This window comes from Fistularia commersonii, chromosome 11 (genome assembly GCF_037954325.1).
Source record: "Fistularia commersonii isolate RoL2024-O1a breed Wild chromosome 11, RoL_Fcom_v1.0, whole genome shotgun sequence".
Taxonomy (NCBI): domain Eukaryota; kingdom Metazoa; phylum Chordata; class Actinopteri; order Syngnathiformes; family Fistulariidae; genus Fistularia; species Fistularia commersonii.
The window spans coordinates 3,749,534-3,776,343 of record NC_141294.1 but is presented as its reverse complement, the minus strand read 5'-3'; the positions used below and the strand labels follow the sequence as shown (position 1 = coordinate 3,776,343).

The following is a 26,810-nucleotide window of genomic DNA, read 5'->3' as shown; positions in this document are numbered from 1 at the left end:
CAGCTGTGTGGCTGCTACATGGAAAGAAATTTAAAAAAATTACCCTGAAATTATTTACTTGAAAAATAAAAGCTAAATTAACTTTTGCATGGAAAAGTGGAATAAAACGCTGTTGAGTCCAACGACCAAACCGAAGCCCTCCGCACCTGCTGCACCGTCAGCAAACAGCGATCAAACTTCATATATAGCATGTTTAATGTCTTATCATGTTATTTTTTTAAAATATAAAACACAAAGAAACACTTTACCTCTTTGTTCAACGGATGAGACTCGAATCACAAACGTTATTTCCCGCAAAGTGTGATCTTATTTGCCGTTCCTGGGCGAATCTTATCACCATCGGTTAAAAAAAAAAAAAAAAAAATCAAAAGCCACAACGGGACGTAAAATTGCAGACTGTATCAGATTAACAATCCCAACACTAGACTAAAAATGTTTAAAAATAATATCTTATCACAAATCCTAGATATGATGCTGACCAAAAAACTTCCAGGGTTTTAGCTGAGTTCGGCTCAGGCAGTAGTTTAAACAATGCTGCGGAACTCTGTCAAGCACCAAAGTATGTTACCGTACTTCCGGTTACATAATTTCAAATTAAATGTCTTTGCTCCTGTTTTAAACCAGCGGAAATAATATATTGTAAAATATGCCACTTGCGTACCAAGTGCACACATTTTTTTTACTAAATATCATTCATCTACTATCCGTTTCTATTACGAACATCCGCTGAATCGAATGATAATAGAAATGAGATAAGATAAACTTTATTGATCCCCATAGTGGAAATTCCTTGAAAAGGAAATAAATGAATAGAAATAGAAATAGAAAGGCAGAAGATAGCAAGACAAAAAAATCCACCGATAAACAGAAAGCAGATAAATAGACAGCAGACAACAACAACAACAACAACAACAACAACAACAACAACAACAACAACAACATCAGGGATCACAATGGGCAACATCAAGGAACAGTGAGGGTGAAGAAAACACAACTAGAACTAAACAACATTATAAATGTGGGTATTCAAACCGTTTCAATTTAAGTGACGTTGCTCGCACTACACATTACTGTTCACATCATATCAGCTAATTTCTGAAGGTTTTGCATTTTAATTCAAAGACACATCGGAGTATATTTTGCTCCGCATGACCAAAAAAGCACGACTGAAAAAACAAGTTAATCAAAGGCCAGTTGATGAGTCAAGCAAATAAATTTGTTGAAATCTGGTGTGTAAAGGACATTTAGATTCACTTCTGCAATATATCGAGCTATTTTGTAAACCTTTTGTTTCTGATAGCAAAATCATACCGCTTGTTTCCTGTGCGAAAAGGTGTTTACAGTAGCCTTCCCGAGATGCTTTTATTTTGGCGAGTGAAATGTTCTTTGGCAGGAAAATGTTTCTTAGCATTTACAAAGTGGCTTTACAGAATGCAGAGTCCATGACTTAAAATTCCATGCGCTGGGAAAGATCTGTTGCATGCTGTTATTCAGTATCAAGAACCTTTTATGGAGTTCTTTTGCTAACATTTACGTCACTTAGTGTCTTGTGGTTCTGACGCTTTTGTTTCCGATTTTTTTCTTCTTTTCGCAATATAGGATTTCCAGTTTATGAAGAAAAAGCTGATCTTTATCCCGAAAGGAGCTCCTCTTTCTGTAAAAAGCTCGATCCTCTTGTAATATATAAAACTTTGTTGGTGAGATAAAGTTTCCGCGTGTTACAGTGGGGGACCTGTGCGCGTACGCGTGCACGCGTGGTATTCGCTTTCGTTACAACTCTTCAGCTTGTTCGATGATGACGTCATTCTATTCCCATGCCTGTTTTATCATACGTTCGACTTATTTTTTTCAAATCACAAATTGAAGAAAATCTAGGTAAAGAATATTTCGGAGTGCCATTTGTGTCTCTTTTCTATAAGCACTGGGAATTGTGAGGCATTTGTGTGATTATGATTTTTTTGGCGATTCTCGTCCGGTACATTTTCTGTCCTCCGTGCGTTTCGAACCGTGAGTTGCCTGTTGTGTTCGCTCTTGTATCCAGGCAACGCTAGAAGAAACCATTCGAAGGTGGTGTTATCGAGCCTTTAAAACCGTACCATAGTTATCTTTGGATTGGTTATGAGTATTATAAGATAAAGACACATTTTTAATCTAAGTACTTCTCATTATAAAGCAATTCATATATTTTGTCTCACATTATTTGTATATGAACCTGTTTGCCCATTCTCTAAAACCCCCATTAAGGTCATTTTAAGTTGGCCCATCCAGCTTCCGGTATCAACAAACCGCATCTCGAATAAATTGAGACGAAGATAAGTTGACAAATTACCTTATTGCACGAATAAAGAAGGTTAGCGTTCGTCAAAGGTAACTAAATAATACAAGTATAATCAGCAAGCAATTTTAGAAAATTCGCATTCGCAGTTACCATGTTACAAACCACTAAATGTGCCGTTGAAGCTCATAGCGGCTGTAGACCGTTTGTCCAAGCAGTTTGATTAGTGTCAAAGTAAAATTAAATTTATGAATAATTTCTTGAGACTTGCTTACTCCTTTTAATGTTTTTTTATTAAATACAATTTTAAGATGATTTTACTATAATTTCTCACCACTTTGTCAGAGTGAAAACGTTTGTATTGCAATTATATCTGCAGTCATGCCTATCCACTTACCGGCTAATTATTTAGTTGCCACACATCTCAGGCCATATGAATCATGTGTTTTGGCGAACATTTGTAAAATAAACTTGGGTCATTTGTTTTCCTTTGATTGAGAAATATATGTTTCCAAAAGTTAAGTGAGTATAATGCAATTTCTTACACTGCCAAAAGACTATGACATCTTTAACCCTCGTGCGATCTTAACATTGTGTTTACTCCTCTTGTCCTACGGGTCAAAAATGACCCAAAAGACAATCTTTGTACCCCAGTGGTGTACAGCCCACATGGAAACATAAACAAAAAAGAAGTATCACTTTTTCTTATTATGGGATCTCTTTAGGAAAAGTCATAAAATTTCAAGTTGGAAAAAAATAGTTCAAGGTGTTTTTTCTACAGCTAAACATGGTAGTGGGTCACTTTTGACCCACAAGACGACACAAGGGTTAAAACAAATGTTTTTCCGCAGATGGAGAATTTCATCCGCTATGAGAAGCTGGGAGCGGGAAGCAGCTCGACTGTGTATAAAGGACGAAGAAAGGGATCTCTAAACTACGTAGCCATCATCTGCACTGACAAAAACAAAAGACCAGAGATCACTAACCATGTAAGCAGCTGCTTTGACACGAATATAAAAAAGTGAGCGAGGAACTCAGATAAATTTGTATTTTCATGTTTATGCCTGGGGAGTACTGGCAATCTATAGAGGACTGGTACAGCTCACAAGTGTTACATTATGTGTTTTTCCAAATTTTGTAACAATTTGGAACACAAATATCCAATAAACTGCTGAACGATCACAGTAGTAATCAAACCCTTTAGAAATTGAACCCGGTGATAAAGGTGAACGCTTTGTAGCAAATACGAATGATGCTGTTTTATTTCTTTGTCAGGTCCGACTGAGCCATGATCTGGATCATCCAAACATCATGGGCTTCTATGAGTGGTATGAGACCAGTAACCACCTGTGGTTGGTTGTGGAACTGTGTACGGGTGAGTATTTGTCAGTCAGGACTCTGATATAGTTGGTACCTTGTCACATCTTTTCCTTTTCAGTCCTTAATAATAATAATCCTGATAATACATTTTATGTAAGACTCAAGGACACCATACAGACGCCATACAAAATACTGACTTAAAAGAAACAGTGAAAAGAAAAGCAATTAAAGGGACAACGTGGTTAAAAAAACGTAGTTTTAGTGAAAGACTTTTGCATGTTATGCCATCTTAAGCTTGGAATACTTCACGAGATGCCATCATGATTTGGTTTTACTACTTTACCTAATTTTCTCTAGTTTATTGTATGATTTGGAAAGTTCTCAATCTAAGTATTTACAATGAACTTTTTCTTATTATTTATTTACTATTATTTTATTTATTATTAATTCCTTATGATTCACTTTTATGCAATGCAATTAATCAGTATGTATTTGAATGCATATTTTTTATGGACTGCCTCTCTTTAGGGCACATTACTTTCAGTTTTATGTATTCTTTTCCCTCTTTCTCATCTGTTTTTGCGATAGGTGGTTGTCTGAAGTCTGTGATCAGTCAGGATGGGTGTCTGCCAGAGAATACGGTGAGGGAGTTCGGACTGGACCTGGTCAGAGCACTGGAATATATACATGGATTAGGAATCATCATCTCTGACTTGTCCCCTGCTAAGGTTTGCCCTGTGTTACTGTGTGTGTTGGATCAACAGTTAAACATCAATATTTCAATGATCCCGTCACAGGAACTTTCTGTTTGTCCTTCCTTAGATCCTGCTGGATGCATCTGGCATTTTGAAGTTGGGTAACTTCTGTCTCTCTAAAGCCAAAGGAGAAACACTGGAGGATTTATTTTCCTTGCTCTCTTCATCTGAGGAAGACAGAGACGGCAGGGAAAGTGTGGAAAACATGAGGAAAAGATTAAAAGGTCAGACGAGCAAAAAAAAAAGGCATACCATCACGAAATGAAAAAGATAACTGATAAATCTTGTGAAGTCTTGCCAAAGTTATTTTAAACCTTTTTGATTTAAACCTGTTGATTGATGAATCTTCACATTATGACCCCCGATGATCAGGATCATTCCTCCTAATCTTGTTTGACTTGAATAGAAGTCCTAATAATTTCCAGATAAACATTATTGTTTGGGTCTGTGTCATTATAACTTTGTCTTCTGTACATACATTTCCAGTGTCACTAACTTATTCAGCTCCAGAGGTTTTGGAGGGATCAGAAACCACTATGAGCTCAGATCTCTGGGCTCTGGGATGTATTCTTTACTACATGTATGCTGGTAATATACATATATTCACACACACATGCACACAGTGAACAAGAATGCATAAGTGTGAGGGAATCCTTGTATATTCTTATTCTGGTGGTCAAATAACTTCTTTGTTTTCTAGGCAAGCCTCCGTTCTACTCCGATGATGAAAGTGAGCTTACTGAAATGATTTTATATCATGATCCACCATCTCTCAGACAGACAGGTATACACCCACACAAAAACACACGCTAGCACATGCACACTGACTTGAATGACTTGATCACTAATCTCAGGTACCTTCACGTGCTGTTGTGTGACTAAAATTATTACACAAACAATCGTGTTTAATACAGAACAATCTTGTTCTGGGGGCACGAGGACTCTGAAACTAGTTGAAACATCCACATGAAAACATCCCATAGGGTGGTTTTAGCAGATAAGCAGGTTAATTATTGATAAAAGATAAAGGGGTTCCTTGGATGGTCGGGGAGTATTACAACCTGCGAGAAACATTCATTAATTTATTCGATATCCATGCCTCTGGTTCAAGTCCGACAGGGCCCAGCCATTCTGGGTGGAGTTTGCATTTTTCTCCGCGTCTGCATGGGTTTCCAAAAACACATGTTTTCCATAGTTTTTTTTTTCTGGACTGATCATGAAAGACTCAATCAATAATTACTATTGGTATTAGTTTTGTAAAGACTGACGTTTATACCCATTTGGTATTCATGACAGTATCTCCAGCCAGCCCTCCCAGTGAAGCTTTTCTGAATGTTCTGGAAGGCTTACTCCAAAAAAACCCAGATGAGAGGTCAGTGCCAGACTACAATACAGAAATCCATTGACATTATTCAGTTGCTACTGTTTATAATCTTGAGATTTGTTAGGTTGGGAAACGTCCAGGTAGCTAACATTTTACTCTGATCTCACAGTTTTTTCCTGTGAACCAAATTCAAAGTAATTATATATATCAGTCATTTGATTAATTGTATACATGTATGATAACAACTGGGTATCTTAGTTGGCTCACAAATTTGGAAAGACATTTTCCACTGAAAGACCCTGGAGATTGGATGTGCCATATGATATTTTAATATTCTCAAAGTCTGGAGTTTTAGTCAAATTACCACTACACTTGATGCAGATGTTTAGAAATTAGCCTTTTGGTGTAATTTTGTCTCGGTAACGGGACTGAAACTGATGAGCTCCAGCCATCTGCATGGCTCTAGGATTTTAAAGGGGATGCATTTAACTCGACTTCTACATGTTGAATTATTGCTACATTTTCTGTTACATGTCTGTTTTCTCATTTGATTTCTTTTCTTTTTCCCTTTTAAGGATGACAGGGCCAGAGTTACTAAACCACAGTTTCTGGACACAGGGACAAAATGAGGAAGAGGAGGCAGGGGAGACAGAACTGTATGTGGGGGCAGAAACCTACACCTTACGATACGTGAAAATGTCATTTATTTAGATTTAACCGAAGCAAGACGTGATTGGAAGTTATTTTGTGAATTCCAGATTTACTTTTTGAATTAAAGATAATGCACAGTATATCCCCTTTGACTTACCGAGGCTATAAAAGAAGTTATATAATCATGATTAAATAAAATATCGTGTGTTTCATTTCTTCCTGACTCATGTTTTGTTTTATAAATTCGACAGACCCGCAGAGCTTCCCAGCCCTTCTCCTTCAGAGAAACATGCCTGGGACCCACCTTACAGCAAATTGGCCGACACCCAGCGAACCAAGCTTTCAGAGGAACTGATTCTCTCAAGCACAACAACCACAGTAATTGACAGTCTGGACTCCAGGACTAATAGTCAACACGCTGGCAGACACAGAGCCCACAGAGGCTCGGGTATCAGCCAGGGCTCGGAGGGAGAGCTTGCAAAGCAGAGAAGGGGAGCGGGTGAAACTGTGAAAGATGTTCATTTCAAAAAAACTGTGGCTCGGCGGACGTGATACGCGCCGCAATCCCGAGAAGTCTGTCAAACAGGAATTCATCGCAGTCTAATTAAATCTGTTGCTTGTATGTCTTCTGTGAACATTTATGAGAGCAATAATATTCAGTATTATTGATTGGATAATGTAAAGAGTTTTTTTTTTTTTTTCAAATTAACTTTCTCCCTGCCATTGCCTGCAGTCTTTTAACACTTTCTTTTCACAATCTTAAGCTTTTGTTGCGATTCAGGATTGGTAGAGAGGCAATGTTATGAATAGTACATCCAAGTATCCATGCAGCCAGACAGCAGCGGCAGGAAGGGATGGCTTATCGTTGCAGGAGCAGCTTCTTTTTCGAAGTGGAAATTAGCTTTGTTATGACGAGATGCTTCACCACCCATTGTATTGAAGGATGTTTTGTCGGTTTAATTTGCAGCAGGATGGTCACCAAGTGTTGGATGAGGTCTGATTAGTGCTGCGAAATTCAATCACACGAAAAAGGGGTGTTTGTTCTTAACATCTCCCACGCTGAGTAGTAAGTGGAGCTGAATGTTATTTAAGTGCTGAAAAACCATTTCATTTTCAGAAATAAGTGAATAAATGAAAATGCTGGAAAAAATATTGACATGGAGAATTAAATTCGCTTTACCCAGTCTTCACATTGTCATTAGGTTTAATGTAATGCATATTGAGACGGAAATAATCAAATATGTGCAAGATTACTATTAAATCTTATGCTGGAGGGTCCTTATTTTTTCTTATGATGCTAAAGTGAAACAATTATGCCTCTTACAAAAATCATACTTGTAGAATTAGGCTATATATTTGTATAAAGTGAACAAAATCTGCTGGAAAGTATGACTATGAGCTGATTTATAGCATCACAGCAACAGATTGGGTGTCAGCAAATTGAGTTATCTTGCTACCCTTTGCCTCCATCTGCTGGTGTATCTTTTAAATATCCCTTATTTTATCATCAAGGATGTTTCTCAAAAAACGGACAAAAAGAAAAACAACATGAAATCTCTTCCACACACTAACTCTGGCCTTATTGTTCCCCCTGTCGCCTTATTTCAAGATGCTACAAATTCAGTTTTTCAGGTTCTCATTTGCATGTGAGTACAGTTTATTCAGAAATCCACCAGGTGTAAAGCTGTGGTAAATTGATTTTATGAGGGGGAGTGGGTTAAGCAATGCTAAGATATATTCTTAGTGTCATCGAGAGAAACATTGTTTTGCTGTCTATACATGAAATTCATAGGAATCACTGGCAGAAATGTTTTCTTCATACAAGTGCTGTGATATTTTGGAAACACTACCAATTATGAATTGAATTTTTAGCTCGGGGGAATATTCACATTTGGTTTATGAGTTCTGATCCCCCCCCACCCCCCACCCGTTTCATTTTAATTTGAGCAACTCATTTTTTTTTCAAACCCACATAGTAAGGATGAAAATGTGTTATCCTGGGGAGAATGTTGATAATCAACCATGCGCTCCATTTACTTTTCACCTGCCAGCAAATGGGGAATAAGACCTGAAAGTGGAAAATGTAACGTGTGGGAGGCTCTGGCTTTGGCTTCCAGCGAGTCATTAATCTAGAAAGAGTCATTAGTGCCATGACAGTGTCATACGCCATTAGAATTATTGAAGGGGAATAAAAAAACGTCCCGCTCTTGATGCGAAACTAAAAACAAAAGAGAACGTGCACGCTGATCAAAACCACCTCATTACTGCGAAACCTCTAGAAGTTGATGCATAATCAAATTTTACATGAAATACTTGTCACACCATTTACTGTTAGGAGACCCTGATGTGATTGTAGTTTATTCTTCTAATTTATTTTATACTGGTTGATTATTTTGCAACTATTTTAGGATATTCTGATTCCATATATTCCAGTTTCTAAACATATTTGCCTTTTTCTCTTCTGCCGTCAAGAGTCATCTTCCTCCACTTTCCTTCCAGTTCCAAAGCGATGGATATGACAAGCGCCAAACTGGGACATGCGAGTAAATTTAGTTGGAATTATGGTCTGTGTAAACCAGGGAGTATAGCTGCGTAACTCCAGGGTTTTAAAGAATGCAGAAACAGTGGTGCGGTAGTGGATAATGAAGTACAGTCACTCAGCTGAAGCAGCCTTGAATGACATCAAGTAAAAAGCATCAGGCTGAGGCAGTAATTTGAAGGATAGCACACCAATGAGGATGTGTCCTTTCAAAAATTGTCATCCTCTCAAGAATTCTTAATCCCCTCATAGTCCTTTTCTGACACTGACACATAGTTGTTTTAAATTGTATGTATTTAGAACTTTGTAATCATCTGTGTCGTGTCTCCTTGGCTCTGGCTTGTGCGAATGCATCTCTGGCCTAGTAGATAAAGCACAAAACAAATAATTACAAATATAAAAGCCAAGATGAATGGTGAGGGTCAAGTGTTAAGAATAAGCTTGTTCTGAGACGTGCAACATTGAGTGGAAAAAATATATCCATATGACATGTCAATGGAAACACTGGAACCTAATGGTAGATGCGTAAACCAGCAGGTGGCATGAGAAGCCTACAATACGGCAACCATTTCAGTACTCACTCACTCATCTGAGGCTATTATAAGTGGCACTACCTAAAATGTCTTTTACATTGGGTTAATATTCCTTGAAGATCATAACAGTGGTTGGATGTTAAATGATTTGACTCTTCATAAAATAATACAGGGGCAGGACAAAGTTCTACTTTTACTGCAACCCCACTGTGTTTGCTGCTGGCACAGGTGCTTTAACTGTTTTTTTTTTTTCTTTTTGCACAACCTGCTTTCCATTAGATCCAAAAACATTTCCTATATCAACAATTTGATTGTTAAGATACAAATGAAATTGGCCCATCGGTGTTAGGGCATTTTATTTGTGGGTACATAAACAAAGTGACCCTCACCAAACACACATGCATGCATGCGCATTTGAGGTTAGAGTACTAAAAGTGTTTGTATTTCAAATCCAGATTGTCAGTCAACCCAGTTAACCCCTTAATCCCAGAGATTTTTTAGCATTTAATATTCTACCTATGCGTGCATTCCAATAGCGTATCAAACTGCATGAAATCTGTTTCCTCTAAAAGTAGTGCAGGTCCCACATTCCTCCTCGGTCTGTCTATTCTTCTTTATTTTACCACTTCTTCTGACACTTTACCGCCGCTAAGTCGTCACACCGAATTACAAAATGGCCGACTGTGGAACAGCACCGTTGATTTTTTTTTCTTCTTCTTCTTCTTCTTCTTCTTCTTCTTCTTCTTTTTTCCTATGTGCTGTCGTTAAAGAGAAATGGCGGAACAGTTTTCCACCACACTCTTTACCTCTGCGAATGCAATAGGAGGATGAATTGTTGACAAAAGGACAAAGCCGCAAATTTGTGCATGTCGGTTTGACTGCGTCCATGTCAGTGTGTGTCCATCTATAGACTTAGCAGGGGCCGTGTATATAGCCGTGCATTATATTGTAGTGATGTTAACAGTTGGCCAATGAAGAAGCGTATACTTGTATTAACTCTGTGTGTTTATGTTTGGTCTCAGCAGGGGTTCTCCTGCTGCAGTCCTGATGATTGGAGTGTCACGGGCTGGGCTTAGTTACTATGGTAACAGTTATATGGTTTGGTAGACCCCCCCCACCACCACCCTCTAAACACAAACACACACACACACATGCACACACGCGAACGTGCACGTCTATTTTGTGTGTGTCTCTCCTTTCCATTTGTTCTGTTGCTCCCTATTCTCTCTCTCCAACCCGTCCGCCTTTGTCCCACACTCTGTGTGTCTGTCCTCAAACAGAATTAAATGAGAATAAAATTTTCTGGGTTAATGTTACTAACTCAAGCTTGCCGCTTTCCTCATGCGACTTAGGGAAGCTGTGCTTTTATACCCGACAAGATATCATTTTCCCCCTCACTTATCATCACTTCTAAAGTTTTCTATGGTGTTTACAGCAGTTTAGCCGGTGAGGCTTCCACTGTGCAGGGTGTTTCATGGGGATATGGAGTCTTAAGGCATTCTAAAAGCCCACAACAATCTTTGGGAACACACACAGAAAGCTGCTGGAGCAAATTCAGAGGGCACTGGCTCCAAGACGATGCTGTTTTTTGTGTATTCCTCTTGCAAAGAAAGGATAAATTCAACATCTTCTGTTGTGGAAAATAGCAAGGAACGAGCAAATTTAAGATCAAATGATTTTTTTTTTTTTTCTTCCTCGAACTATCGCAGCACTATTTACCTGGAGAGATTCCTCCGTCTTTTTGATGATTTGCTGAAGATGCTTCAATGCACGTGCCCGGCTATATATTAAGATGTCTTAAATTAAGGTATTAATCTGTACATGTAAAGTGATTTTCATCTATATTTTCGCCAAACATGGTGTTTAGGAATAATGTGATGGGATATTTTGGGCTCTCCATTGAGGCGAGCATGCAAATATAGAAAGTTTTATCAAATTTAGGTGGCTACCTAGGCTTTTGAAGATAAGGTCACCCCTGACTGCAATGGTGCAATACGGCTTAATAGATCAGTCTCCTGTCTCTCCTCAGCAGTCTTGTATTAGCTGCAAAGTCATGTGCAGTCCAGCCTTTATAGGACCAATAATCCACCGACCACGTTTTTGTATTTTTTTTCCCTCCCACATCTGCCTTTCCCGAGTCCGGATGTACTTTTAAAGTCCGTGAGAACAATACCTTTTTGTGGCCACCACCGCTTTTTCAATCTTGATGCATATGGTCACGGTAGTCGTTGATGAATCTTATCTTTCTCATGCACGTTAAGCAAGAGCGTATATGTTCATGTTTGCTTGGTTTTCTATGTTTTTTTTTTACGTGAATGAAAGCATGTCATTTCAATGCACGGCCAACGCAAAGGTGTTCCAGGGAAAAGTGTTACTCTTCGCTCAACCGCTCTGTCTTGATTCACAGCCATGCCTTTCAGCACCCTCTGCCTGAGCACGGTTGTGTTACCACTTAAAACAACCTAGAATCTCTCAAACGTTTGCTCACCGGGGGCCAAATCTTAGAAAGGCAGTTTAAAATCGAGACTTTTATTCCACGCCTAAGTAATGTTTTTTGCATTAGACAAAATGTCAGATGAGCCCATACTTTACCATTCAAGAGAACACATTGTTAAGAATGCGGAATCAACTGTACATCCCGGCGTCTCTCTCGGTTCCCCCAAAGTAAAGATACTCAGCGTTCCAAATGCAAACAGAACTGTGCGTGCCCACATAGGGTTCTGCATGAACACACCGCAAACCTTGCCACTTGGGCAAGAACAGAAGGTGAGAACAACTCCTGGGAGAGGGAGGGACACGGTGTGAGAGAACCCGACAAACTCTCGCCACTTCACGCCTTCCGGTGAGCAGGAGAAGGAGAAGGAGATGGTGAGAGACTGAAAATGAAAGTCTCAAAAAAAAACCAAGCAAGAGGTGAGTCAGATACTGTAGATTATGTCCCATATAACTACATAAATAAAAAACAAACCTATTTTTTTCTTCTTCATAGTGAATAGTCTGTACCCAAGAAAGTAGCAAAATCAAACAGGGAAAAAGTGGGTTTAGGAATAACATACATATGAATGCAAATATTTCTTCTCTGTACTCTATGCATGATGTCCCGGAAATGCAAGTATTTGTGTGTATACAGAGTATGTTTTTTATTTTATTTTATATTGACGTCACATTTTATTTTTGTACGTATTAAATTTATTTTATCGTTCCAAATTCTCGGTAAATCCATCTATCCATCTATCTTTTTATCCTCCTGCAAGCTTCTCAACAAATAATGATTTCTTCACCTCAAAATCCATCCTTGTTGTTGTTAAACTTTTATGCGATGGAGATGCTAATCACCTTATCTAAAGACCCTCAACCGAGCAATAAATCAGGATGACGGCAGTCAAATAACACCGATAACAGCAGGACATGCAAATAAATTATACATTTCATATTTCAATTGCTGACAACCTCAAAATCGAGTTAAAATTTGCACACGGAAAATGAAATCCAATTCGAGACATTTTGTTTTTGGTCACAGGTCCTCTTCTCTTTTCCATTCTTATTCCCTCTTATGTGCTCCAGTGGCTTGAAAAGAACACCTTTCTTTTTGCAGTGATATAAATTAATGTTATCACAGGTTTAGATATTACAGTTCATTTCATCAACTAATTCAACATTAGTCTTATTTAGCCACTTAATAACACTTTAACAGACAGAAAACAGTTTGAATGTTGACTGTTTGAGGTTCCTTTTGCGAATTATTTGAAACGATGAGGATGATGTGAAGTTTATGTAATCTAACGTCAGAAAATGAGCGCCTTGTCATATTTATATTCGCAAAAAATAATCCAAATGAGAATTTGCTAAAATTCTCAGATGTCTTAATCACAAGGCTATTTTTAGTCTTAAAATAACAAGAAAATCGTAATAGAGTATTAGCTACCGCTATATAATCTCAAACAATTTTTTCACTCTATAAAAGTTGATAAAAGAGGATTATGCAACTACTGAAACCAGACAACCATTATCTCATTAACTCATTGAGAAAAAGAAAAAAAAATCACAATTGACAGTTTTAATAATGACACATAGTAAATCAACCTTAGTCTCTAAAAGATTCAACAATATCACATTATCATAATCATTTTAAAAAGATTATCTATTGCAAGACTCATGTAGTTGTAGGTGTTAAAAGCTCAAAAGACCTTTTTTTACTTTTATTTGAAAAGCTAATTTATAGTCAGATAAATGGATTTTTACTTCTGTTTGAAAAGGTAATTTATAGTCAGATTAATGGAAAAATGGAGAGGTCCTTCATGAGGTAATGAGTATGTGTTAAATTTATATGCAAACTAAAATGAAATAAAAGTGGGCTGACCCCGAGCGCGGAACAACCCATGCAAAAAAGGGGGGCCTTGCTTGACTTCATCAGAAAAATGGATTCTAATTTACTTCTGGTTAACCTCAGTCCAGCCAGGCAAGTCAAATTAAGCTTGAGCTTTTTAAACTTAACTTTCAGAAATCAATCAACCTGCTGGTCACACTTATTACTCTCCCGAAGCAATGAAGATTCTTATCAATCTCCTCCACAAGCCCTTGATAAATTCACTTTGCCGCTCCTTTGCCACCTCCTTTGGTTATCTGTCAAAGCCATTGTTAAACAAACAAATACTTTCCAAGGAGATAAGTGACTGATGAAAGCATTAAATCATGCAAAATAAAATACTCTGGAAATATTGTTATTTTTCTGAATGTCTATCACATAAAATGGTATTCAAATACAGTAGCTATATATAAAATGTATGCTTTCATTATTGCGCAACCTTAAAATGTAAACCCACACAAAATCTTTGTACTTAAGACCTTAAGACACTTTACTTGTTACTTTTACATTTTATAGTTTTATTTGTATTTCTTATTCTCCCCCCTTTTTTTTTTATACTGTTTTACAATTTCCTACTATTATTTATTATTGTTATGTTTTACTTGAAACTCTGGCTCAACAATTTCCTTCGGGATAAATGAAGTTGTTCTTCTTATTATTTTCTTATTACACATTTTCATTGCTACAAACTTTTATAACAGTTATTGACCGATGGGTCAAATAAAGGCATCCGTAAATTTCAAATGACCGACTTTTACGTCAGTGGTCCCCGGCCCGCCGCCTGCATCATTTGGTAGCGGTCCGCAAAGAAAATCTCTCTTGGTACAAATTCTAGTTTTTTCATTCAAACTTCTGAATCTTATTTTGAAAAACGACCGTTCCCGCCTTATATAAAGTGTAATTGTCATATATAATTTAAATACTGTGAACTGACAAAATCTTGTATAATTTGAATCCCCGTGCCTCTAACTGGTACGCAGAAACATTTTCACGCATAAAATGAGTCCCCGGTACAAAAAAAGGTTGGGATCGCTGCTTTAGGTCATTCTTTTTCTAAACAAAAGTACAAATCCAGAACATGCTCATGTAGCTCCTTAGTCCATTAATCCTTGGCCACTGCGATATAGAGAAACAACGCAGTGGTCACACAGGTGAATTAGTGTGTGACCACTGCGTTGCTGAGAGGTTTTGTCGTGGTTAAGTGTTATCGGATCCTAGTTAAATCAGCCCCAGTAAAAACACAAGAAAAGAAAGAATCATGCTTTTACTTTCAATCTGTCCCACAGAAAATCATACTAATCCGATCAATGGGTTGCAACAACTACAACCATAAGCAGTACTGATAATATTGCTTAAATGACTTTTTTTGTTCCTTTTTTTTTCAGCTTGATAGAGTCAGACTCTTCATAAAGTCTAGTGTTTTTGTAAGAAAAGAGCTTGTCCTCATGAATGACAACAATGTTACCACCAAGTTTAGCGCTCCTTATCTGCAATGGAGGTGTCAGGGAGTTCTAACACAAAGGCAAATGCCAGTCACTGCAGACAATGTTGTCACCGCCATGCGTCAGAAAAGGTGGAGTTATTTGTCATCTACATGTCTAACAGACACACCAAGGTAGACTTGTTGATTGCAAACAAGTTTTGGACAGGTACTCGAACCTTTTGGGGGGCAGCTACCTCTGCGGAAAAATCCAATCCAATATCCAATCTTCCATGCATCTTCAATTTGCAGGGCAAATAAATCTGGATCTCGAGTGACACGGAAGTGTCACCGGAGGATCTCCGATTTATCAAAGTTCTCTGCAACTCCACTGGATAAAAGGTACTGACTGAAAGTTGCCCTTTAAGAATCTAGATGTACTTCTACCAGACAACTTGAAAATTACAAAAAGGCCACTTGAATTATTGAGAAAGTTGCTGTTTTATCAGAAATATTCTAGTTATGCTAATAGATGTATCTACAAGTGAGTATTTAAATGCAGGAGCAGATGAGATATGGAAAATTGTGATACATTTCAAACCAAATGATCTATCAAGTTCCCTGCAAATGGTTCACTGCGCTGCCAAAGTTCAAGGAGCATCATTGAGGACCGAAGTATTGCAATGTCCGAATCTTTAATCTCGCTTGGTCGCTGCCCGCTGTTCAGCAGTGTTCAGACAGGAGCCCGTGGCATTTATAAATACATTATGGGATTTAGTTTCATCGGGTGACGGCAGTAAAACATGATGGATTGTCTTTCGTTCGGCCACAAAGAGACTCAAGCAGGGAGCTCAAGGATTATAAACTGACGATGGAATGTGCACTACTTCTGATTGAATCTATTAATAGTTTCACAACCAATACCAATATATAGACATAATTGTGTCAATATATATACACAAATATACAAATACCATGAGTACTGAGTGAAATTTGTCTTTCTCACTTCTTCTAATTTTCCCATGAATAAATAAATGGCATCATTTCCAGTATGTTGTATTTGCAGTCAAAATGTGTGTAAATATGTTTATACTTATTTATCAAACAACTATAATTTATGAGCGTAGACATCCATGGCCGACACAGACATCACGCTGAAGAGAGAAAATGAAATAAAAGGAATGGCACACATGATTGTGCAGTTTTGTTTTGTTTTTTCCGTTTATGACCCTCTTGATGAAGCATAAAAATAAAAGGATAACAATCAAAGTTTGTTGTGGAGGAGGATGTGCAAAACAAGGAGTGTATATTATCTTTGGTAATGTTTTTTATTAAGTGTTAATTCAGTCAGTGAGTTCTGTATCTCTCCAAACTATTTTGCATCATTTTGTTGATTAGTGTGATTAGGTGTTTTGCTGATTTGCCGTTGGACTATCATTTTAGTTTTGTTTAATGAATAAAATGAATAATTACCACTGAACTTGCGTCTGACATATTTTTATCATTATTATTATTATTATCTTATAACAGTTTAGATACAGTACTTACACTCACTGAATTAAAATGTCATTTCAATCAACGAAAGGCTCCACAGACGCATTTTGTTTCAGCGTCTGGTAATCCATTAATGTAGTTTTCCTTTTCACATGCTTTCACAGTGCTTTTAGAGTAACAACTCCTCATAATTTCCTATAAAACACTAATTCTCATACATGTATTTCATGATTTCAGTATTTTTGTTTTCATTCAACTTTCACTATGCAGTGGTTATTTTCTTGTAGTTTATTTCAGAAATTAGCAAGCCGAGGAATTGCAAATACGGTGCTGGGTAGTTCAGTCTTGATGTGATTTATTTATCTATCCATGTATTTCTTTCTTTCTTTTTGCAGCGAGGTCACAAACAGCATGTTTGTCCCTTTGCAGGAGATGGTTTAAAAAACATAATTTCTCTCGAGGGATCTGAGTTTATTCTTCCCGCTGTGGCCTGAGTTTTCGTGACTCAAAACCACCGTTGTTGGGTTTCTTTCAAGAGACACATTGTATAATGAGAAACATGTTCAGGTGCTGTTGCTGATAAGTAAAGGTTTAAAGCTCTGGCTGGATGCTCGAGAAAATAGCATAACTCTTTCAAGCCTGGGGGTACACGTGCTTTGTTTTATTGATGAAATTAAAACTAATTTTGTTGTCGTCAACTTTTGATCGTGTCATATGTATTATCAATGATTAAGAGAGCTGAAATGCGACATTACATCGGCTGCAAAGGCTGGGGGCTTCCTTTTATGTCATTCTAATCTGGATTTACTAATTTTACTTCTCTGTGCCTCCAATTGTCCATCAAATACCGTCTCTTGATACAGTAATATCTTCATATCGTTCCAAAAATTTGTGCTAAAAAATTGCCTTGGGATTCATTTGGACCCGAGCAATAGCAAGTTGCAATCTATGAAGCGATGCAATCAAAATTTCAGATGTTTTAGATCAGATATATGAGTAAAGGTTTAATAACAAATAGAAAGGATGTTTCTCATGTTTGTTTATTTAAGCGAAAAAAGAGGCCGTCATTGTGCTTGCCACAAGTTGTGCGGTCCATCGAAGCCTGTCCTGTCCTGGTTCCCGTCCTGATGACAAGTTGCTCCAAATCAGGTACAAAGCGGATTACTTCTTTTTTGGCACACAGACAAGGATTTCATCTGTTTTTGCATTTCACCTCCCGCGGTTCATTTCGCAAAGAGGATTCTTTTCTGTTGATGCCCATTTTCTGCTACCTTTCCAAGTGCAGCTGCACTCAGAGCCACTACATAGAAATTGATAGGCCAGGCTCAGCTGCGCTTTCTCCTGCAACCTCTGACTTGCAGGGCTTTCAAATGACATCGGCGGTACGATACGGCAGCTCCCAGACCTGGGGAACTTTGTCCGGTGGGAAAAGACGGTATCCAGATTATATACACTGCTCAAAAAAATAAAGGGAACACTTAAAAAACACATCCTAGATCTAAATAAATGAAATATTCTTATGAAATACTTTGCTCTTTACACAGTTGAATGTGCTGACAACAAAATCACACAAAAATGATCAATGGAAATCAATTGTATCAACCCAAGGAGGTCTGATTAGGAATCACACTCAAAATTAAAGTGTAAAAACAAACTCCAGGCTGATCCAACTTTGAAGTAATGTCCTTAAAACAAGTCAAAATGAATCTGTGTTGCTTCCTGAGTGAACACGATGATTTCACAGAAGTGTGATTGACTTGGAGTTACATTGTGTTGTTCAAGTGTTCCCTTTATTTTTTTGAGCAGTATACGTCCGTCTTGACCCATTGGTTTATTGTTGACCGGACGCAGCGGTTGAGGAGAGGCAGATAGCAAGCGTCCAAAATGAGAATCTTGAAAATAGGAGGCAATTTGGAGGACAAACTTGAGTGCTGGCTGGGAACCAGGCGCCGAGGATGGTTGCTGGATTGGCAGACTGAACTTGTACTGACTGGAAGTAAGCCAGACTGTGGCGAGTAGGCTTAGGGGACACAAGTAGGAGCTCTGGTAAGGCTCTGGTAGCATGGGGTCGGGGCGTTGCCTGGGCTGGGATGCGAGCTGCTGATGGGGAGAGGAGAAGCTCAAGGGGGCTCGTGGAGAACATGGAAAAATAGCCTAGAGTGGCCTTCAAGTGAGGCCCGGGCAATACAAGACTAATGCCCAGATGATTCCTCCTAGATTGCCTTCCTGAGAACTTCTGCGATAAAAAAAAACCAAAAAAAAAACCAGATATTTGTCCTCAAGTCCGATGCTGGCTGCATTTACTGGTTACATTTCCTTGTCAGGGATAATTACTTTCCTCTTTACTTGTTTCCCGTGACATCTTTTAGTTTTTGGGTGTTACCCTGATGTTAAGTGAGTGATCAAATGATTAGTTTGGGGTTATTAGTACTTTAGTGGATTGTTGTGCAGTATTTTTTTCTGTGTATCCCCAGCAGGATATTGCAGTCTGTAGAACTCAGCCATTGTTATATCCGAACTGAGCGTGAGGTGTTTTCCCTGGCAGAGTTCACTCCAGGCTGTTGTGGTTTAGTTGCATCGCCCATGATTTGACCCTACATCCTGCTATTTGGCCAAACTGTAGAACGAAAACAGCATATCTGATGGTGCTGAGCTGCTCTGAAGAATCTTTTACGCAATATAATTAGTTACTAAATACAACAGCACAATGGCCTGTCTGCACTCTGAGTAAAACCAACATTATATCAACCGACGGCGGGAGTTTTCCTCGATCATCCCAGATGTAAGTTTGATTCAAGTCGTGGAAAATATTCCTTTTAGTTTACCCAGGTGAAAAAAATAACCTGTTTTTGTTTCTCTTCTTCTGAAAACAGCGGTCAATGGCAATGATTAGCTACAGCCTCCAGCGCGGTCATTATTGTCTGGGTAAGATAATGCCCAGAACCCAACAGAGCTTTTTTCCAGGCAAAATAAAGCTGTATTAAATGAAAATATAAAAATATGAGAATCCAGTAAAAGCAACTTCTTTTGCTGGCTTCTCATATTTTTTTTTATTTTATAAAATCTTGTGAATTTAAATGTGAAGTACTTTAATGATGGGCTATCTTCCTTTTCAGCACAACTTTTTTTTTCATTAATTCAACGTGCTGCATTCCACATACAGCTGGCGAAATGCTTTTGCCACGCATATTAGCTAAATTAAATAAAAGTTTATAACAATTTTTTTTTTTGTCTTGAAATCAATAATTTTATGGAAGTACATCAATTGTGGGAAGCATATTGATCGAAAGAAATAACCAAGAAATCAAGATGTCAGTGCCCCTCTTGCACCTTCCTCCCCTCCCAGACTTGACCCCTCCATGCCCCAGCCCTTACTAGTCTCTCCTTACATCTTCTACACATTATCCCTTTGCCTCTTTTTCTCACTCCCAGTATACTCCCCCCCCCAATCCGAATCCCCTCTTCTTCCTCCCTCTCACCATTTCTCACTATCTTTCTATGCCTCTCTATCAGGAGGAGAAGAGAGGCTCCCCAGAGGGACCACGGTTCGTTCCCGCTGCCGCCTACACTGGCTTAATGAGGAGCCTGCGGGAAGGGGTGAGTGTCTCTGTGTCTGTTTTTTTTTGTGTGTCTATGCCTGTGTAGCTGTGACTGAGTCTCTCTCACTGTGTGTGTGTGTGTGTGTGTGTGTGTGTGTGTGTGTGTGTGTGTGGCATGGGATCCCTGTGAACAGTAATGATGAGGCAGCTGTGAGGGCCTAAAGCATTATTTGCTTGCTGCAAGTCAAGGGCATGCAAAGCAGTCACACATGCATGCACACACACATCCTTACCTGCATCAAACACAACCCCTTTATTGCTCTGCAGCCTGACCTCAGCAGCAATTAGGACCCTTCAGACATGCACACAGGAGATGGCACAGGAAGAAATGTAGTAAGCTCTTTTTTTTTTGTTTTTACTTTCTAACTTTTGTTGTCTTTTCATATTTTTTTTTTGCTCTCAAGCTCACCTTTTTTTGAAGCTACCATTAAATATTAGTCTTTCGCAAAAAAAAAAAACAAAAACAAACAAATAAAAAAACAAGCTAAATTAGGACTTTGTTTGTTCACTGAAATTACTTGTATCTCGCGATAAAGTTATGTATTCAATAAAACGTGCTGTGGAAAAAAAATGTATGCTAATAATCGCAAGTTCCCCACAAACAGTGCAAACTTTTGCTATATATTTGGTGTCGTATTATGGACCTGAACTTATTTTAGATTTTAGTTCAACTTTTTATTTTAATCAGTTTCTGCTCCTTAACCATGCGACTCTACATCATGTTCCAAGACAGTCTAGTGGTTGTTGACCGTCTTCGCAGATGGTCAGATTTACCGCTAAAGAGGAAAAAGATCTTGTTTTGTCTCTCGGAGGTAGACGGGGTCTTTCCGTGGTGGCCCGCTACTGCAGAATGAATATAGATGAAACCGTGGTCTACACAGTTGTCAGCTAGTTCCTACTGTTGCTTCATTACCGCGGGGAGTGTACTATGGGGGAAGACGAGGGGTGTGTGACAGGAGCAGAGAGAAGGGTTGAGGGGAGGATAGAGAAGGTTGACTTATTTATCATTATTGAGCTGTGAGAGTATGCTCGCGGAAATGCGTGCGCATACACACACACACATGCACACATGCGCGCGCACACACACACACACACACAGCCTTAGGGACCAGATACTCATCCTCAGACCCTACTTGTCTCCCTCTCTCTCTCCGTCGTGCTCTCTCGCCCTCATCTCTTCTCCACACTGCCTCTCTCTCTCCCTGACTGGCTGTTTTTCCCAACATGCCGCACTTGGTATTGTATTACAGAGCTGTCTAAATAGTCCAACTTTGTCTCATGGGCATTATATTTCCTGGAGTTAACAAGGTGGCCACACTTTACAATAGCTCACAGGCACACGTATTCTAATTTTGAAGAAAAATATATTGTACAATCATAAAAACTATATAGTGTGTTCATGGTCATTTTCAGAAATACATTAAGAAACTTCATGTCAAGGTCACGTTCAGGTCAACACAGTCGCAACAGTATTTATCAAAATTCATTAAGTGCATTCTCTCTAATTTCCTCCCAGAGACTAAATGCATCGGGGCGATGGTGATCTCTTGAACTCTGTCAAACTTCAATACGTCTGTCTAAGGAGACAGACGTAATATACAAGTTATCAGGTGCATGCAGCATCGTTCCCGGGGATTCACATCATGATTATGCCGGTTGTTTTATTAGCTGAATCAAATACAAACGAAAGGTGAAGTTGTGATGTTTTACATAAATATGTAGATGAATCGGATCCATGTTTAAGGGATACAAAGAAATGGGCTGACAGTAAACAAGCACTGATTCAACGCGTCCTCTGTGGACATGAGCTGAATGAATGAGCAGCCGGCACCAATCAAACTATGGTCAAGTATTTATATTGGTTTCAGAAAAATGCACATTCACAAAGAAAATATGCCATGGCGTAATTGAATATTTCCCAAATGTGAATTGATTTCTAGGATGTAAATTGTATATTTCAAAAACAAGAAAACCAAACCAAAACAAAAAGAAATAAGCAAGCAAACAAGGAAAAAACAATGTGAAAATAAAGGTGAAAGCCATATCTGAGCGATGCATATTTCAAGCAATATATTTTTGACTCTATTACTGTACCTTTTGAAATCTGTCTGATACTTCTTGATAAATCAAACTAGGCTGGTCCAGCTGCTGCTTAGATTTGGAGTTTCTGCATCAATGTTTTCTCTATTTTGACTTTTTTTTTAGTGGATAGAGCAAATTTGTCTGTAAGTGAAAGTTTATTTCATATTATTCAACATTCTTTCACATTACATATGTTTTAAATTGTTTTTTTTTCCGGGTGATATTTTGTGAAAACCACTAAAGAAAGTTAGAAAGATACGACCTTTGAACTGTAGTGTCTTGAGTTAAACCGAGAGATTTTTGTTTGCACATTTTAGTAGCAATAGGAGAGAAAGTCTGCTTTTGGAATGTGAATATGAAATAGTAATGTTAAAAAAAAAGTTCCAGCCAAGCTAAAAAAACAAAGAGTGACCATGTGCTTGAGTGTTTAAGCTCACATCAAGGAAATGTCACATTTTTGGGTGTGAGCATGGTGCAACTATGCTGTATTATGCATTTGTACAAAAAAGTACAGGCAGATTCCACTCTGCTATTCCTCTTATCAACAATATCTTCAGGGGTGTCTGATGTGTCACACATTTATTCTGCACCAACCCCAAACAACAACCAACAGTCAGCGAGAACTGTTTTCAGCGACAAGAAAGAGCAAGTCTTGCAACAGATGGTGTCGTTACCAGAAAAAAAACTTGAACTCAACATCATCCAGTCAGTCTGGGATACATGACAAGAGGGAAACCACTGAGAGCTGAGGCAAGATGCTTGGAATAACCCCAACACGCCTGGAAGTCAAGGCCACTCGTGCAAAGGGATTTCTTTTATGATAATGAACAAATTATTTGAATTTTTTTTTATAGTATATTGGTGTATGTTCAAATCATTTATATTTGGGTTTTCAGTAACAATTATGCAGATTGAACAAAAATACAGCTAATATTACAGACTATTACACACGCTAACTAAAACATACAGTTGTATTTTACAGTATATTATTCAACATGCTGATGGTGTAAAATATTACATTACGTTACAGTCATTTAGCAGACGCTTTTATCCAAAGCGACTAACAAAAATTGCAATTCAAGAACCGAAGATCCAAAGTACCAGTTGTCATTATTCAGAAGTCACTCTACCAATTAGCCATCTCAAAACCATAATTAAAATACTGTAGTTGTCCCCTTTTTGTATATGTGTTTAAGATTCAAGATTCAAAGCGACTGTAAGTGTAAATGACTTTTGTAAGTCGCTTTGGCGTCTGCCAAATGACTGCAATGCAATGTAATAATGTAACATGTACAATATAAAAATGTGTTTCCCTACAGTGAAATTCCTACTTTGCTGTCCGCAGTGCATTTGGACATGTGCTGATAGGAAAAATGTAAAAATATGATTATAGATACAAATATGAACAGTGCAATAGAACAACGGCAGTGCAGTAAGACATTTGAATGCAGGTGCAAGACTTTACATGTGCAAGAAGAATGAGTGTCGGCTGTTTATTTTTATTTGGTTTGTTTACAATCGAATGACGTGGTTGGACGGGAATCTTCATGGACTATTTTGTTTGCAGATGACATCGTGAGCTGCAGTGAGAGCAGGGAGCACGTGGGGGAAGATCCCGAGAGGTGGAGATACGCTCTGGAAAGGAGAGGAATGGAACGGCTGGAGAAAAGTGTCAAAATTATCAACCAGAATGGAAAAGAAAGATGTATAAGATGGGGGTGAGACCAGCGATGTCTGGTTTTGAGGTAGACGGATGTAGCAGAGAGGAAGATGATGAGATGTTTCAGATGGTTTGAACATGTACAGAGTAGGGAAAGTGAATATCTGGGTAGAAGGATGCCGAGGTCGGAGCTGCCAGGAGGCCTTGTGGAAAGCAGAAAGAGGAGATTTATAGGTGTCGTGAAAGAGAACATGAAGTTGGTGTGAAAGAAGAGACGGGATTAGATAGACGGATAATTCTCTGTGGCGACCCCTGAAAGGAGCAGCCAAAAGGAAAAGAAGGAGTTTGCCAAAACCCATTAATATTTATTCTATCCAATTGTTTCACCCATCCCTTTCATTTATTTTTCATTTGTTTCATTGCCCAAATTTAAAAAACAGTCTTTGTCATGGATAGTTTTTGCCCCTGTCTTTTATTTCTCTCTGCATGTTTGTTTATTTCTGTATCTGTAAAAGCAGTTACCCACGGTGTGACGTGTAAGAGGATGGGAGGAAATAAAACTTCTTTTATCTGTAATAAGTCTAAATCCCAAACAAAAAGAAATGGATTAATTCATTTGTTTTAAGAGATTCAAAATTTGTCACTTTTTTTTTTTTGAATTAAAATGTATTGATACGATCAAGAGAATATACACGAAAGGAAACTGCGTCATGAGGAATTCTTCTCATCTTACACTGAGAACAACCGGGGGCGTTGTGGAAGTTCACCACACAGGCCGGAGAGGAAATGAAACTGGTATGAGCCGCGCAGTGCAGTGTGGGCATTTTTCATTTTGTTTGAAATAATATCTCATAGCCTTATTTGTTTAGGCAGATTGGAGCAGAGGAACAATCATGTAATGCATCATTACATTACCATCTTATCAGACCGTTGTGGTAAACATTTGAGCTCAGTATTGTGTCCGTGGCTAACTCTTGATAAAACCATCGGGATCTTGAACGCGTTAGTGCAGAAACCGGGTAATCACCAATTTATGTTGCAATGGCTTGATTTTTTTTTTTTTTCTTGCAGGAAGCAGCTTTCTGCAAATGTAACAATGTTTGAGGGTTGAAAAATACACTGATAAACCACACAGTGAGCGAATGGGAGCTAAAGCTACATTAAGCTCAAGTAAACTAGTAAGGTGGATTATATGGATTAACTATTAATCATAACAAATCAGCATATGAATTGAAAAATAACTTTGCATAGAAAGATGAATGATGAATTCCTTTTATAAACTTTACCATTCTAAATCAATTGCTCCAAATTAGAGTTTCTAACGTCATAGTTTTATCTTTATGATTTTTTTTCCCTAGTAATCATAATAGTATGAATACCGACCATCGGCGTTGAACAATCCAGTATTCGCTGGTGTCTAAAATATTCAATTCTCCAATACATTTTCTTGAGTCTGATGGTTCAGTCCCGAAACAGAAGGGGATTGTGTGGCAATAAATGTTCATCCAGTTCCGTGCGCCGTTTAGTGCACGACGATATTGAGCCGCCAAGGGGTTGTTTCATGCGCTCCGGGCGGTGTGGATTTGACCCTGTGGATCAGCCCCAACCCCCACATCCACTCTCACCCCTATTTACCGCTGTGTTTTACACGTGTTAAACACCCGGAGAAAGAGGGATGGAGATTGCTGAGCTTGGAGGAGGGCAGAGAGCCAAAGAGACCGTGGAAGCTTTGCTGTTGGAAAGAGGGATGGTGGAGGGGTGGCAGGGTGTGACAGCGATGAGGAGAAAGGCAGAACAGAACGCTGGAGGAAGGAGAGGAGATGGCAAATAAGTTGGAGAGAAAAAGTGTTTTGCTCGGATGGGGGGGGGATGCGGGTGGATGGCATGGAGTGAATGGCAGGTTTCCAGGCCAGGCTTGAGCTGCAGGAAATTATTTATGAGCCTGAACAAGATGATTCTTCTGCTGCCTGTGATGAAAAGTGTGTATTTGTGTGTGTGTGTGTGTGTGTATGTATAGTGGGTGCATGCAAAAACAATATTGCTGCGATAGAAAAGAGGGGGTAGAAGGTGTAAAAAAAAAAAAAAAGAAAAAAACCTGTGCGGTCACTCACGCACGCAAACTCGAACTTACACGCACACACATGCACACACTCGTGCACACAGAGCACTGGTGAGCCTATTCATGATTTATCACATACCTCAAAGGAAAGGAGAACAGAGGGGAACTCCCAAAAACCAGTCATGGGTCCTACCCTCTTGCCTTCACACACACACACACACACACACACACACACACACACACTCACACGCACACACACACACACACACACACACACATTCATTTAGTATCATACAAAAGTAGAGATTCTGTTGATTTTGTTACTGTTCTTATTTTGCCCCTTTTGCCATAGAACAGAGAGGGAGATATGATGCAAACAAACATCACTGCACGTCTGTTGGCTTTATATGTATCAACTTTTTCACATGTTGGCGCCTCTACTTGTTGCTCTTTCTGCTTTCTTCTCTCTCTCTTTGAGGATATAAATGGTGTTAGATGAGATGTCTGAGTCTGATAGATGGTGTCTGCGTTGCTCCCATAGAGGCTCATTCAAAGCCAGGTGCACCGGCTTCTAAAGGAGCTGTAATTACAGAGGAAAACCACATCAGACATGTAAACATGCATACTGCCGCGCACGCAAGCACGCACATATAAAATCCCGCTTCACGTCACATGATGTAGTCCAACTGCGATGTGCGCGCGTTCGTGCTCGAGACTCCGAGGCCAGGCGGAA

At 38.7% G+C, this 26,810-nt stretch overlaps 2 protein-coding genes across 4 annotated transcripts in view; one reads left to right on the top strand and one right to left on the bottom strand.

Annotated features, from left to right (window-relative positions):
• trak1a (trafficking protein, kinesin binding 1a) overlaps positions 1-473 on the bottom strand; it is a 39,693-nt gene extending 39,220 nt beyond the window's left edge. The window contains exon 1 of the mRNA XM_086154541.1: positions 249-473. The gene's annotated coding sequence lies outside the window, so the exon portion shown is untranslated. The remainder of the gene's footprint in view (positions 1-248) is intronic.
• Positions 474-1,472: 999 nt separating this feature from the next.
• Positions 1,473-7,463, top strand: ulk4 (unc-51 like kinase 4). 3 transcript variants are annotated; one of them, XM_086155831.1, is made up of 10 exons: positions 1,473-1,875; positions 3,127-3,264; positions 3,551-3,650; positions 4,184-4,323; positions 4,418-4,574; positions 4,837-4,938; positions 5,051-5,134; positions 5,647-5,722; positions 6,250-6,330; positions 6,577-7,463. In XM_086155831.1, exons 2-10 carry the CDS (start codon positions 3,127-3,129, stop codon positions 6,875-6,877), a joined length of 1,179 nt encoding a protein of 392 aa, XP_086011957.1. In that variant the 5' UTR covers positions 1,473-1,875; the 3' UTR covers positions 6,878-7,463. The 3 variants fall into 3 exon arrangements, with proteins under 3 accessions (XP_086011957.1, XP_086011959.1, XP_086011958.1); XM_086155833.1 differs by having other exon boundaries at positions 1,683-1,697; XM_086155832.1 differs by lacking the exon at positions 1,473-1,875 and adding an exon at positions 1,904-2,367.
• The last annotated feature ends 19,347 nt before the right edge of the window (positions 7,464-26,810 follow it).